Source organism: Ostrinia nubilalis, chromosome 1, assembly GCF_963855985.1.
Source record: "Ostrinia nubilalis chromosome 1, ilOstNubi1.1, whole genome shotgun sequence".
In the NCBI taxonomy this organism is placed as follows: domain Eukaryota; kingdom Metazoa; phylum Arthropoda; class Insecta; order Lepidoptera; family Crambidae; genus Ostrinia; species Ostrinia nubilalis.
In genome coordinates, this window is record NC_087088.1 from 9,211,803 (window position 1) to 9,224,912 (window position 13,110).

The following is a 13,110-nucleotide window of genomic DNA, read 5'->3' on the forward strand; positions in this document are numbered from 1 at the left end:
TACTTTGTTTTTGCCAACTCGAGGACATACCGGTATCCGGCAGTGCCGCATTAATATGCATGATTAATTCATGTGCCTGTTATTTATTTGTAATATTACGGCCACTGATAGAAAGTGACCATTGCCAGTGGAAAGTTTTAGGATATTATTTCAATCCCAACTTCCTTGTATGAAAGTGTTTTCTAACAAGCCTCTCGACTCGAGTATCCGACTCTACCGATTTCAGTCAACAAATGGCATGCAAAAGTTCCGATTGATTTTGGTACATATTCTCCAGTGAAAAAAACCTCTAGAGACTTCTCAATGATTTGAGCGACGAATACCGAATGAAAATAAATGTGCAATCATAAACTCATTCACTTTCCCTGCCTTTTTTATGCAAGAGTGAAATAAACTTAACTATTCTATCCGTTACACCGTTTTTAAACGATAAAATACAAGTTCCTACGTTTTTTAATTCAAGATCAAGTATGACGTTTGTTTATTAGAACAAGTTTTCTTGGCACTTCCCGACATGGGTATTTACCGATATAATTCAAATCAATTCCTGTAAACGATCAATGTGGCCTATAAACCATAGAAACGCAGATCGGAATGAGACGTCTATATGTAGATCTCATAATTGCCAGATATTTCAATATCACTGCCATAGTAAAACCCCATAAACCTTAAAAGGTCTGAACATCTAGGTCGCAATCACGATCGTAGCACCAACTTGGTGAATAATACTATTATTACAATTACTGCAATTGTGTAAATAATACCTTCAATTAATTACCTTCGCCGTGAATGTATCGACAAACTGACAATTTGTGTTTATCTTTCGCCTTGGCCCATATATCTATATGTGTTTAGTATAATTGGTTGCAACGCCAATTTTGTCAGATGCAATTATTTGAATTCTTAATAAGTGAGTTGCACCGCTGCATACGTTTAGTAGAGTCTGTTAAAATAATTGGTAGAGGTAATTCTTATCTTATTCTTTATTCATACTCGTAATTAATAATTTTTTGAGTCATCATCTCAGCCATAGGACGTCCACTGCTGAACATAGGCCTCCCCCAATGCTTTCCATGCTGCCCGGTTGGTAGCGGCCTGCGTCCAGCGCCTGCCTGCTACCTTTATGATGAATTTTTTGAGTAACTTAAAAAAAACGTTGTTAGCCGGATAAATCAATAATGAAGAAACAAGTAAATGATTAATGTAACATTAATCATCCAAGCTCTTTACTTTCATGATCGATCCGAGACCCTATCATGATGTAAGTGACGATCATTCATGCGCTAGTCTAGACGCTGTCAGCCGGGTCACACGGTTGTGAGCGTCACAAAACATATTACATGTAAACAAACTGAAAAAGTTTACATATAATTAACGACGCGTCTGCCGTTTGCATGAAGATAGAAAACATTGTAATATACCTAATTATTTTCTTTTTGTAGCCACAGATGTTTATGATACCTACGCATGATCGTTAAATGTTATTTGTTCTTTGTTTTTCTATAAACTTATACTCATAAAAATACTACTTGAAAAAATTCTGATTTATTTTTTCAGGTAAAGAAAGCTTCACTTTACCTTACCCTGTAACTTTCTCTACGAACAGGAAAATTAAGAAGTATTTTCTTATGAAGTCAAACTCCAAATCAAAACATGCATTTGAGTCGTAACTCGCTTTGAAAATCCACGGAAACTTGTACAAAATAATGAATTTCATGACATTTATAAATGTCATCTAAAGCTTCTTCAAATCAGAGTCGAAACACAAGCTTATTAATAATCCAGTGTTAGAAATATTTCCTCTAGCTATGACATTTCCTTATTATCCGTCTCAGATTAATTTATGTAGATGATGTCGTGTTAACTATCTCTTAAATTGACTGTAAGCTCGAGATGCAAACCTCTTCTGAGTTTTTATATCATCCGGGTGAACTTGTCGCCAAGCAAGGTTTTATTGCAAATTATCAAGATTGCAAAGTACATATTACTTAAGATACAATGGATATTGACGTGTGTAAGGACTTTACACCACAGCCTTTTATTACCTGACTGAAGCTTGTTTTAATTTTTATGCGATAACATCTTGATGTAAGTGCGTCATTAAGGCGAGAAATATTGCATACCTAGGCATTAACTTTTTCAGCTGTTGTCAAAATGTAATGGATGTCACAACAATTGAAATTAACGAAATAATTTAATACCTAATTTACGTTAATTATTTTTTATCCAATTCCAAATACATTTGGACCATTTTAATTACATATAGGCCAGTAGAATTAAACACAAAAATTGATTAAATCGGAAATAATTCCTACAAAAGATTTTTTTGCTTTAATGGCTTCATTGGTTGCTCATTAAGACTCTCCTAAATTTTCGACTTCGACGGAGTTGTGCTTAAGTGGTAGGGGCCCCCGAAAGGGGCGTTTTTTCGGTTTTCCGGTTATACCGCGTAAAGGACTTACCCTATCGAAAAGTGGTCTTCATGACGGTTAAAGGGCACTTAATCCTGCATTGAATAAGACCAAATTCATATGTTTTGGACAAACCGTTCTCGCGCTAAAGTTCGGCAAAGTAGAAAATATACGTATAATTAATGACCCTCTCCACGTCCAATGGCTTGTTACCCACATGCTTCCAAGCCTTGTAAAGGGTCGCCTTAACCAGTGTAACCCTAACAAGGCTCACGAGTTTGATTCGCTTATCCTTGTTCGTCCCAGCCGTTCCTTAACTGCGGTTGCTGCACCTCTTCCTGGCACTCTCCTGAACGACTCTGTGTTACCTAATGTGGCTGCCCCTCTTCCTTGTACCCTCCTGTACGATTTCATTGCTTAGCCATATGCCTGGTCCAAGGTTCGACGCCACAAAATCAACTTCGTACGAGTGAAAATAGTTTAAATACTATTTCCCGTGCTTGCAACATTTTTCTTTACTGCTTCGCCTCTATTAGTCGTAGAGTGATTGTATATATCCTATAGCCTTCCTCAATGTATGAGCTATTCAACACAAAAATAATGATTTCAATCAAACTAGTAATTCTTAAGATTAGCGCGTTCAAACAAACAAACAAAAAACTCTTCAGCGTTTTAATATGAACTTGTTGTTGTTGATTTTTGGCGTCGAACCTTAGACCAGGCATACGGCTAGGTAACGTAGTCATGCAGGAGGATACAAGGAAGAGGGGCAGCCACAGTAGGTAACACAGAGTCGTTCAGGTGAGTGCCAGGAAGAGGTGCAGCAACCGCAGTTAAGGAACGGCTGGGACGAACAAGGATAGGCGCATCAAGCTCGTAAGCCTTGATAGGGTTACACTGGATGAGGTGGCCCTTTTCAAGACTTGGAAGCCTGTGGGTAACAAACCATTGGACGTGGAGAGGGTCATTAATTATACGTATATTTTCTACTTTGCCGAACTTTAGCGCGAGAACGGTTTGTCCAAAACATATGAATTTGGTCTTATTCAATGCAGGATTAAGTGCCCTTCAACCGTCATGAAGACCACTTTTTGATAGGGTAAGTCCTTTACGCGGTATAACCGGAAAACCGAAAAAATGCCCCTTTCGGGGGCCCCCACCACAAGCACAACTCCGTCGAAGTCGAAAACTTAGGAGAGTCTTAATGGGCAACCAATGAAGCCATTAAAACAATAAAATCTTTTGTAGGAATTATTTCCGATTTAAAAGCTAATTCTACTGGACTAATATTTAAACAGGGGTTTTCAGGATTTTGACGATTTTATTTTTCGATTTTAAGTCTTCGCTTGATCTAATTGTACTCGTATTATAATTCATATTAATCCTCAGATCTTTATCGAAATTCACAGAATTTACTTTCTTTATTTAGTTACAAACACACACTGTCCACAATATCTCTATTTCAAATTAGTTGTATTTAGATGCTATAAAATATTTTTTCCATCCATCACATTCAAAGAACTGATATAAATTATAAATAATAATATAGGTAAAGTTGTTGGTAAACTTTGCCGTAACTCGATTTAAATATTGAAACAAGTTCGAAATGTCATATAATCGGGAACGATATAAATGTCAACAAGCAACGTTCTTTCTGGTATTTGAGAGGCAGATTAATATTTTCTAACAAAAAGAGGCAAGCCAAATAATAAGTAAACGTTTTTTTGTTTCAGACGCATGTCTCCGGTGTCAAGGTGAGAGCAAGAAGGATTCGTACGGCAAGCAGGACTGCGTGGTGGTGTGGGGCGAGTGCAACCACAGCTTCCACTTCTGCTGCATGTCCCTCTGGGTGAAACAAAACAACCGCTGTCCGCTCTGCCAGCAAGAATGGTCCATACAGCGCATGGGCAAATAGGTTAAATTGTTTTTTCGGCAGCTAAGGACTTGGTTCTAAAGAAAACAGCTTATCGATCCATCAATAATCTCATTGGCAAACTAAACCTTCAGTTTTGTGTTTGTTTATGCGGCTCTTTTAGTAATAAAGTTTTTTAGTTAAAGTTATTTTCTTTCTCTACTTTAATCCCTCAGTTTGATCAGCCTATGTCTAGGAAACTAATTAAGATTTTAACCCAAGTTAGTCGGCAAGCGACATGAAACCGGGTTGAATGCGATGCAAAAATAGATCGATCCGCATCTAAAGTTAGTGTGGTTTTATGTTTCCGTCGACACGTGGCCTACATAACGATATTGAGCTAAATCCGAACCCAGATAGTCTAGCTAGTCTAGCACGACTCTACTCTAGTCTTGTATTTGAAACGAACATTGCGCATTCTGAATGCAAGTCTTCGTTTACTACGTCTACAAGGCATAAGCATTTAATTCTATGATAATCTCATAACAATATGATAAACTATTGAATCTGGTGTCTGTATTATGTTAATTAAACCATTATTGTGGCGTTCCAGCCATGATTGCTGCGCAGTAAAAAATATGCGTATTCAATACAACAAAAACATGAATATTACAATGACTTAAGATGATTTTGCATTATCTTAATACAATGATTTCATTGAAATATTCATGTTTTTCTTTCTTTCACTTCACATTTTCTGAAATGAAATATTTTTGAATTAATCCCAATAAATTCAATTAGGGGAAATTATGCGAATAACTGTTGGAATTCTAATGCTGAAAATGAAATCGAGAAAAGTTTAAAACTGTTTTCTTTCAGCTGAAAAACTAAATTGTATAATTAAATTACAAAAGTAAAGTGTCGTTCGTGTTACATTTCGTGAATCTACACTTACTTATGCTCATGCGAAAAGCATTTAAAACCCGAAACAAGTTGTTACCGCTTACATCGAGTGCTAATGTGCAAATTGAAAAAATAAATATGAATTTAGGTACAGTCAATGACACATCTAAATAATACCAGAAGATTTTAAGATTCTTTCAATAGATTATGATTTTTATTTCTGAGGCGTAAGGTTTAAGATTAATTTATTAAATTTCAATGATTTTGGAAGGTTTTCTGTAAATGAGTCATAAGTATAAAAATACCCTTTTAACATGAAGCATACGCCTGATGCGTGGACGATATAAAGTATGTCGATATCATGAAGTGATGTTTACCATAATCCCCACCATAATTAGTACCATAAATCACTACATTATTGTCTTTATTGGTTTATTGTACACAATAGTTGTGTCTCGCTGTGTGCATTGAGTGCATGTGTTTACTTGGGAAGCTTGCAGAGACACTAATGATACACTAATGACTTTACCCAGTACAGTCGACCTTAGCGTTGATAAAACCCTTTTAATCTTATTCCTATAGAAATAAGGTAAAATAATATTTGCCCCCAACTGTACCCGATTGCCTGAACAACGTGTGATCATGCTGTTTGTCGTATCCAGACCTAGGTATATCGTAAATAATGGATCAGGTTATCAGTTTGCAAATGCAGTGTACATTTGCACATACCTAAACAAATTAAATATTTATTATTAGTTAGGAGAATAAAACGATATTTCCATCATCAACATAGCATGCAATGTTATGATCGTGGTAGCTTCCATATTATTATTATTAACTAGCAAGCCTCCCGACATCGCTCGATTAAATTCAAACACATTAATTTCATCAATCTCCGTTCAGTAATTCTTGCATTGATTAAGTGATATCTGTCCATCTGTACAATCTGTCGCGTTTATTCGTGGATTCGTTAATTGTTGATTTGTGTCCAATAATATAAGTAGTAAATAAAATAAATATCTTAGGGGATTATTTATGTTGTCATAAAAACTAAAGACAAAATAAAACAATCAAAGTTCTTTAATATTACTCGCCTTGACATGATCAAGTATGGATCTTCGTGAAACGCCTTGAAAACGTGTTTTAAGTCGACGTTCGACACTGACAATGCCACTGATATTACAATATTCATAATGGAGGAAAAAAACTAAAGTTTACAAAGACAAACGGATAAAAATACTTCTTTATTTCACTACCTTCTCGTGTCTGTAAATAATCTTCAATGCCAGCTTAAAAAAGTTACCAAATACCTTGTTCAAACTAACTTTAGATGCTTTATCCTAATAATACATGATTTTTTTATATGCACAATTAAATAAAATAGGAACTTTAATCTCGTACTACTTATTTAAACTGATGCAGTAAAGATACAAATTCTATAACTATAAATAAACACAATCTTTTAATTTCTATTTAAAAGAACTAATCTAAGTATTAGAAAATGTAACAGACTATTAGAAAGAATGTATTAGAAACGGAAAAAATCGGGAAAACCAAATTAAGCTTCACACCTACACCTACAATCGTTGATTATAGCGTGGTACAGTCAGCGTCAAATAGTTTGTGATACCCAAAGCTGCCAAAAAGCTCGAAAACATCTTTTCAATTTCTAAGGCTTTTTTGACAACTTTTATATCACTTAGGCTGTCACGAACTATTTGACGCTGACTGGACTATCAAGTCATCTCATGTCCAATTTCCAGCCCACTGTAAAAAACTACCAATTCAAATGCCGTTACCACCGGTGAATTAACCACCGCACCGCAACTAAAATGAACCAGGTTCATTGTAACATAAACAGCTGACACAAATTCAATATTAATGGACGTGGTGGACGGAAATCTTTACTAAACAATAGAAACTGTAGAAAATTTATTCAGACGTCATTGTAACTCAGGCGATAAGCAAGCACACATGGCAACTTAAGTTGGAGCCAGTGACAACTTTTTCAGGGTCTCTCAGTGGTTTTCAGTTGCAGCACACCTCTAGTAACGTTATGGATGGAATAAATTATTGAGCAACAAAAAGTAGAAATAAATAATTGCAACTTCCAATATGATGACAAAGATGGTATCGTAAGTTATGATTTCCATACTGTTGAACAAAGAGCTCGTCTAATCACGCCTCTGATGCGTAGGTATATCTCTTTTCAGCTGCAGTAACTACTAAAATTGGTAAGTTGTGTTTTATGACATTGTTTAGCCAATATTAAAGTCGAAAACAGTCCGAATTTTAATCTATCATCAAAAGGTATGTATTAAAACTTCATAAATGTAATATCTACTACACTTCTGTATTCCTACAGCCATGGTCCGTGTATATCTATTTTAATTGTAAGGAAACGCGATAGCTTCAAATCTTATTTAATAAAAAGCCACCTGAAAATATGCAACAATTTATTGCCAGTTGGTGAAACTCAGAATTCAAGTTTCTAAGTGTATGTGCGCCTTACGTACAGCATTGTTATTATGCAAAGCATAGCCAATATAACTAACTAGCATTATAGTCAGTATTGCGTAGCAATTCATCAAAGTAATCGACAGAGCCAATGTCAAATCAATAAGATCACTTAAAACATTGAAATAATTGTGAACGACGCACATCCATCGCCGACGACCCGGCGTCACCTGGCCAATGCGGCCCATTCTTCATAAATTGAACTGGATTGTTTCTCAACATCTGTATAATAACAGTCTACTAGAAAAACCGCAACTTAATAGACACCTAGATTTTAATTTTCTTACGAGTAACTATTATTACCTACCTACCTAGTTAGCAATTGACGCAAGTCGTAAAGTAAGCAGACTTCTAGGGAGATAGTTGTCAACCATAAATTAAAATTATTTACATAAACAAGACTGATAAGAACTAAAAACTGTAACTTAATAGGTAATTCTACTGAAAATAATGTTGAAAACTCCATTCATTACTGTAAATGAACTCTACATTTACAACTAACTAAGTACCTACAACTACATTAAAGTTAGTTATCGCTAATTGTAACCGCACAGCAGAGTTGATAAGAAGTCCGTAATTTCCTATTATTTTGGATACCTTTCCTTATAAATAAAAATGTCTACTATGTAATCCACATCATTTGTTTCAGTAAGATGAAAGAAATAAAAAATAATAAAAAGTAACTTGATTTTTATCGAAACATCAACAAAATCGTAAAGATTTAGAAGAAAAGAATACCGTTCATTACTTCAGGTTTTTCACCAACGCGACACAAGAGACTGTACACACGTGTGTCCATTTGTTGAAACTCAAAATTAGTAGCCAAGAATTTACCGCATAAGTTGACGAAAACAAAAGTGATTTAATTTATTATGTTTCTCTGCTAAAATAACTAACGAAGTAGGTATCATACCTACTATTTTATGCAATGCAAAATATTATGTAGTAATTGTTAGTTACTATTGCTTTAAAATTACAAATTATTGTTTTTACATTGATCTTATCTATTCAATAATAATTACATACTGGGAACTACATGGTATATTTATTTATTGTTATCAGTACGTCATTGTAATGTGTGAACCACCCTCTTCTCATTATTCAAAAAACTATAAGGTAATACCTACCACACACTAAACTAATTTCTCTCGTTGTAGTAACTAATTATATTACGTCAGCTTAATCACTACCTACATTATTTACCTAAATCAACATGACAAAGTCATGCATTGTTCAGTCATAAGAAATACCCTGTTAATAATTAAATTATTTAATTTTACAGTTACAGGATGTTATTCCGACATACCTACCATTATACATACCTACATACCGTTGTGTGTGAGTTACGGGAAAAACGGCAACTTAATACACATGAGACCGCTGTACTACTTGTATAAATAACCAATATTGGTTAGATAAGGTTTTGAATATTATTTAGGGCTTTTTGGAAAAACAATGTAAAAGGTAGTAAAAAAATTAGCACGATCTACTTATATTTTTCAAAACTATTGATATTTCACATCCGCTCTAACAATCTGAAAATTAATTATTTAGTAGGTACCAAAGGATTGCTGACGGCCGATGGGGCAGCAAGGTTCTGGAGTGGAGGCCACGTACCGGAAAACGCAGCGTGGGACGTCCACACACAAGGTGGACCGACGACCTGATAAAGGTAGCAGGAAGACCCTGGATTCAGGCCGATACCAAACGTGCGATGTGGGTGGAAGTCATTGGGGGAGGCCTATGTTTAGCAGTGGACGTCCTGTGGCTGAAATGATGATGATGGTGATAAAAGGGTTGCTCAGCTCTACGTTCCCTTAACTGTAGTTCTGAGAGGCCAAGACAAGAAACTATAATATCAATAGAAGTACTAACTACCTACCTCACTATTATTTATTACCTATGGATTACGTAAGACGAGTGATTACGTATTCATGTAGAGACTTAAAGAATCTAGGCCGCTGTAAATAATACGGCGCCTTAGTCATTAGACTGAAGGTTACTCTAAGCCTCAGGGTATCTTATTACAGCCGAATTCAATCAAACAGTAATAATTTCATATTTGGAATACTTCTGTTTTAATTTTTTAAATAAAAAACGTATTAATGAATGCATATTCCGCTCTCCAGACTTCCTAGACTCGCATGAGTTCAGGTGGCCTCGATGTAGAGTCGAAAACACTTCGCTATTCTATTGCGCATATTGGTAAGTATATTATTAGAGTCAATTTGATTTGTGCAATAAATATGCAAACACTGTTCTTAAGTGTTCAGTTAATAAGAGTTGAGAGTTCCTGGTTTTTTGCTAAGTCGGCACAACTTGATAGCGTGGCATTTGAACGAGACGCGGCGCACACACCCGGCCAGGCCCCCGCGGTCGGCCAATCAGACCGCTCCACCGCAAACTATAATCAGTACTTTCAATGCATTGGACTAAGCAACCTTGAATGGAAATAAACATTACGTCAATCAGATAATAATTGTATTATTTGTAAAGCCCATCTGCCTATTCATCGTTAAAATAATTTTAGTTCTTAGGATAAGAACGCTTCTAATCAACGCGATTATTACGATTAGTGGTACGAAGTTCGGTGACATATCAAAAGCTTAGTAATAACAACCGGATATTTTTTTGTAAAATTACCTAAATGATTGTTTGTTGGAACAAACAATGAATTGTCAGTTACTGCAAGTACCTATTCTGAAAGAAAGGTGTGGTGTGGAGTATAATTGTCATTAAATCACAACGCGATATTGCATATTACCTTCCAATTTTATACGTTTAAGCACAGAATAATAATAATAAGTACTACCACAGAATAATAATAAGTACTACGTACAGAAGTTTTACTTCGCGAAGGTATTTAAAAAAATGTATGCTCCATGTCATTAACAATATGGTGTAATTTAGCCTGTCTCAAGAGTCAAGCACCATTTTGTTGACAAACGTCAGTGATCGGCACTGCGCCGAAGCTATAGGGCTGACTTCGGTAAATTGATGTGACGTGAGGTGCCAAACTGCGGAAAATGGCGGAGGAAATACATGATTTAGCATGAATTATCATGAATAATATTAACTACTTTTTTACCTCTCAGTGTCTTGAGGCAAATTAAAAAAGTACATTCTGTGTTTTTATTATTATTTAGGCAGTTAAATACTGCACAGTATTTAGTATACCATTTTCTTTATTTTCTTCCATCATACACTCAGAATACAGAACAAACCAGAAGGAGTGTTCGATAACATTTCTACGCGGCAACTTGTGTCCAAAATACTTCCCCTCCCGCGCCCCTCTACCCCCTTTAGTGTTACTAGCGCCGTGTGACACCCCCATTTTTGGGGTAAAATTATGTAATTTTTTAAAGAGATGTTAAACAAGTAAAAAATAAGTAAGTGAAATAAGTACACACGGCCAGTGTTAACTATCCATTTCCGTTTTTGCTCTCGCTCTTATCAAATGGTGATTCTTTGCGATAGAACGAGACGACATGACTGGCCATAGGCATAGATAGTACCTACCTACCTATGAATTTAATTTTTACTCCGAAGTAACTAAGTGTAAGATGATTATTTATTTCTATTAAATAGTGTAATATATGTACTATATTTTATGTAGGTATAATATGTTATTTAAAAGTCAATTACAAAAGTCGAATATAAATTTTAGAATGCCAAGTAAAACAAAAAAGAAACTTAAGGTTCTTTATTATGTAAACATATCGACAACAAAACATTTGTTTACGGCGCAGTAGTGCTTTTAGTTTAACTTTTCTTGGAGTCAAAAACAGAATCCAAATCAAAAACATCACCAATACTTAAATTTGATTGCGAGGCAACTCTGGCTGTGTATCCTGAAAAAAAATCAGAGTAAGTATGTAAGCAATAATTAATTACTTAAAATTATTATTAAATATACAAATATTGCTGCTGCTGATCTGTTGATACCAATGCCTTACTTTTGAATAAATGGGAAAGTATGAAATTCACGATAGTAATTTATTATCTCCTCATTATTAGGGAGTAATATTATAAATTAATTCAATATATTGAAATCAAATCAAAATCAAAAATATTTATTCAGTTTAGACCACAAGTGGCACTTATAATTTAATTAATCAGGTTGTCATGTCATGGATGAAATTACACTAAAAACTAATTAAAACAAAAAGGATGGGGAAAATATTCCATTATTCTGTGGTAACGCTAACAAAATTAACGCGTGAATTTTTTATAAGTAGACAAATGTAATTCAATATAAAAAAGTAGGGTAAAATATTCCGTTGACCTGTGGCAACACTTACAAAATACAACCGTGATTTTTTTTGAAAATTATTATTTAATTAAAATGAATTGGAAATGTGCTACTTACGGATAAAACATGATCCCATGCACTTTCTTCGTAATTCCAGTAGCATTCTTACATGTTGGAACGGCACAAGACGGCATAATTTAATTATAAAGTATCAATCTGACGGATATGTAAACAATGCGCGCGCCGGCCATTGACTGATTGCTCTAAAGTCAAAGTAGTGCGATTTGGAGTACTTTATATGAATACACATTTACGCCCGTTGACGGTTTCTGGTTTGTTCCGTATTCTGAGATCATACACAAGCATACGCGTGCGTGAGTCAATGTTCGCTCGTATGTGAGGCCTTGTCGAATAGTATCCTGTAGGTGGGCCATTGTGCGTGTTTTGTTTTCGATGTAAACTCGCGGAGATGAACAGGCCTGGTTTAAGGCACACCCAGAAATTGCCTTTCAGACGAGGGCTCTATTCTGATGCATTCATTGTTTAGCATCACCATCATTTAAGAACTAACAAGGATATAGATATTTTTACTGTTTGTTTGCTTTTCTACGATATTTAATACCTGTACCGTCATCAATATTAACTAGAACGATCACGATTATTCAAAGATAGCGTAAAGCACAATGTTTTGAGGAAAATGTTGTTCTACAGTGAATGGACAGGCACAATTTGCTTTGTAAGTAAAATACTGGATAGAATCTGCTATGACACGTTTGTGAACCAAAAATGCTGACTTTCAAATCGCACAAACATGAAAAATAAACGTTCGTGGGATTCGTGGCCGTAGCATCGTATCGTACGATTTATGACGATGCATCACGTGGTCTATCTAAACTATATTTTTGCTGAGCTACTTTTGATTGAAACTAGGTAAGTGTGTGTTTATATTAATTACGAGTATCATCAGGCAGTCATTCAACCGCCGTCCCTGCGCCCTTCAAATGAGATGTAAATTACGCTAACAACGTGTCGAAGACCTGCATCAAACAAGTTTCAATTCATTCATTACCAACTAAAAAAGACAAAACAGCTAAAGTTGTCTGATTTGTTGTTCTTTTTTGTTCAGTTAAGCGTGTCTAAAGTTTATGATAGCTGTAAAAGCACCCTTTTAAAGG

At 35.2% G+C, this 13,110-nt stretch overlaps 1 protein-coding gene and 1 long non-coding RNA gene across 2 annotated transcripts in view; one reads left to right on the plus strand and one right to left on the minus strand.

Annotated features, from left to right (window-relative positions):
* Window positions 1-4,468, plus strand: part of LOC135071328 (RING-box protein 2) — a 47,212-nt gene extending 42,744 nt beyond the window's left edge. Inside the window, exon 2 of the mRNA XM_063965124.1 lies at window positions 4,145-4,468. Within this exon, the coding sequence (XP_063821194.1) occupies window positions 4,145-4,326 (182 nt within the window). The 3' untranslated portion in view covers window positions 4,327-4,468. The remainder of the gene's footprint in view (window positions 1-4,144) is intronic.
* A 6,903-nt stretch (window positions 4,469-11,371) lies between these two features.
* On the minus strand, window positions 11,372-12,291 carry LOC135071339 (uncharacterized). The gene is made up of 2 exons (XR_010257236.1): window positions 12,053-12,291; window positions 11,372-11,534 (listed from the first exon to the last, which is right to left on the minus strand). It is a non-coding gene; the product is annotated as an uncharacterized LOC135071339 (long non-coding RNA).
* Between the last annotated feature and the right edge of the window lie 819 nt (window positions 12,292-13,110).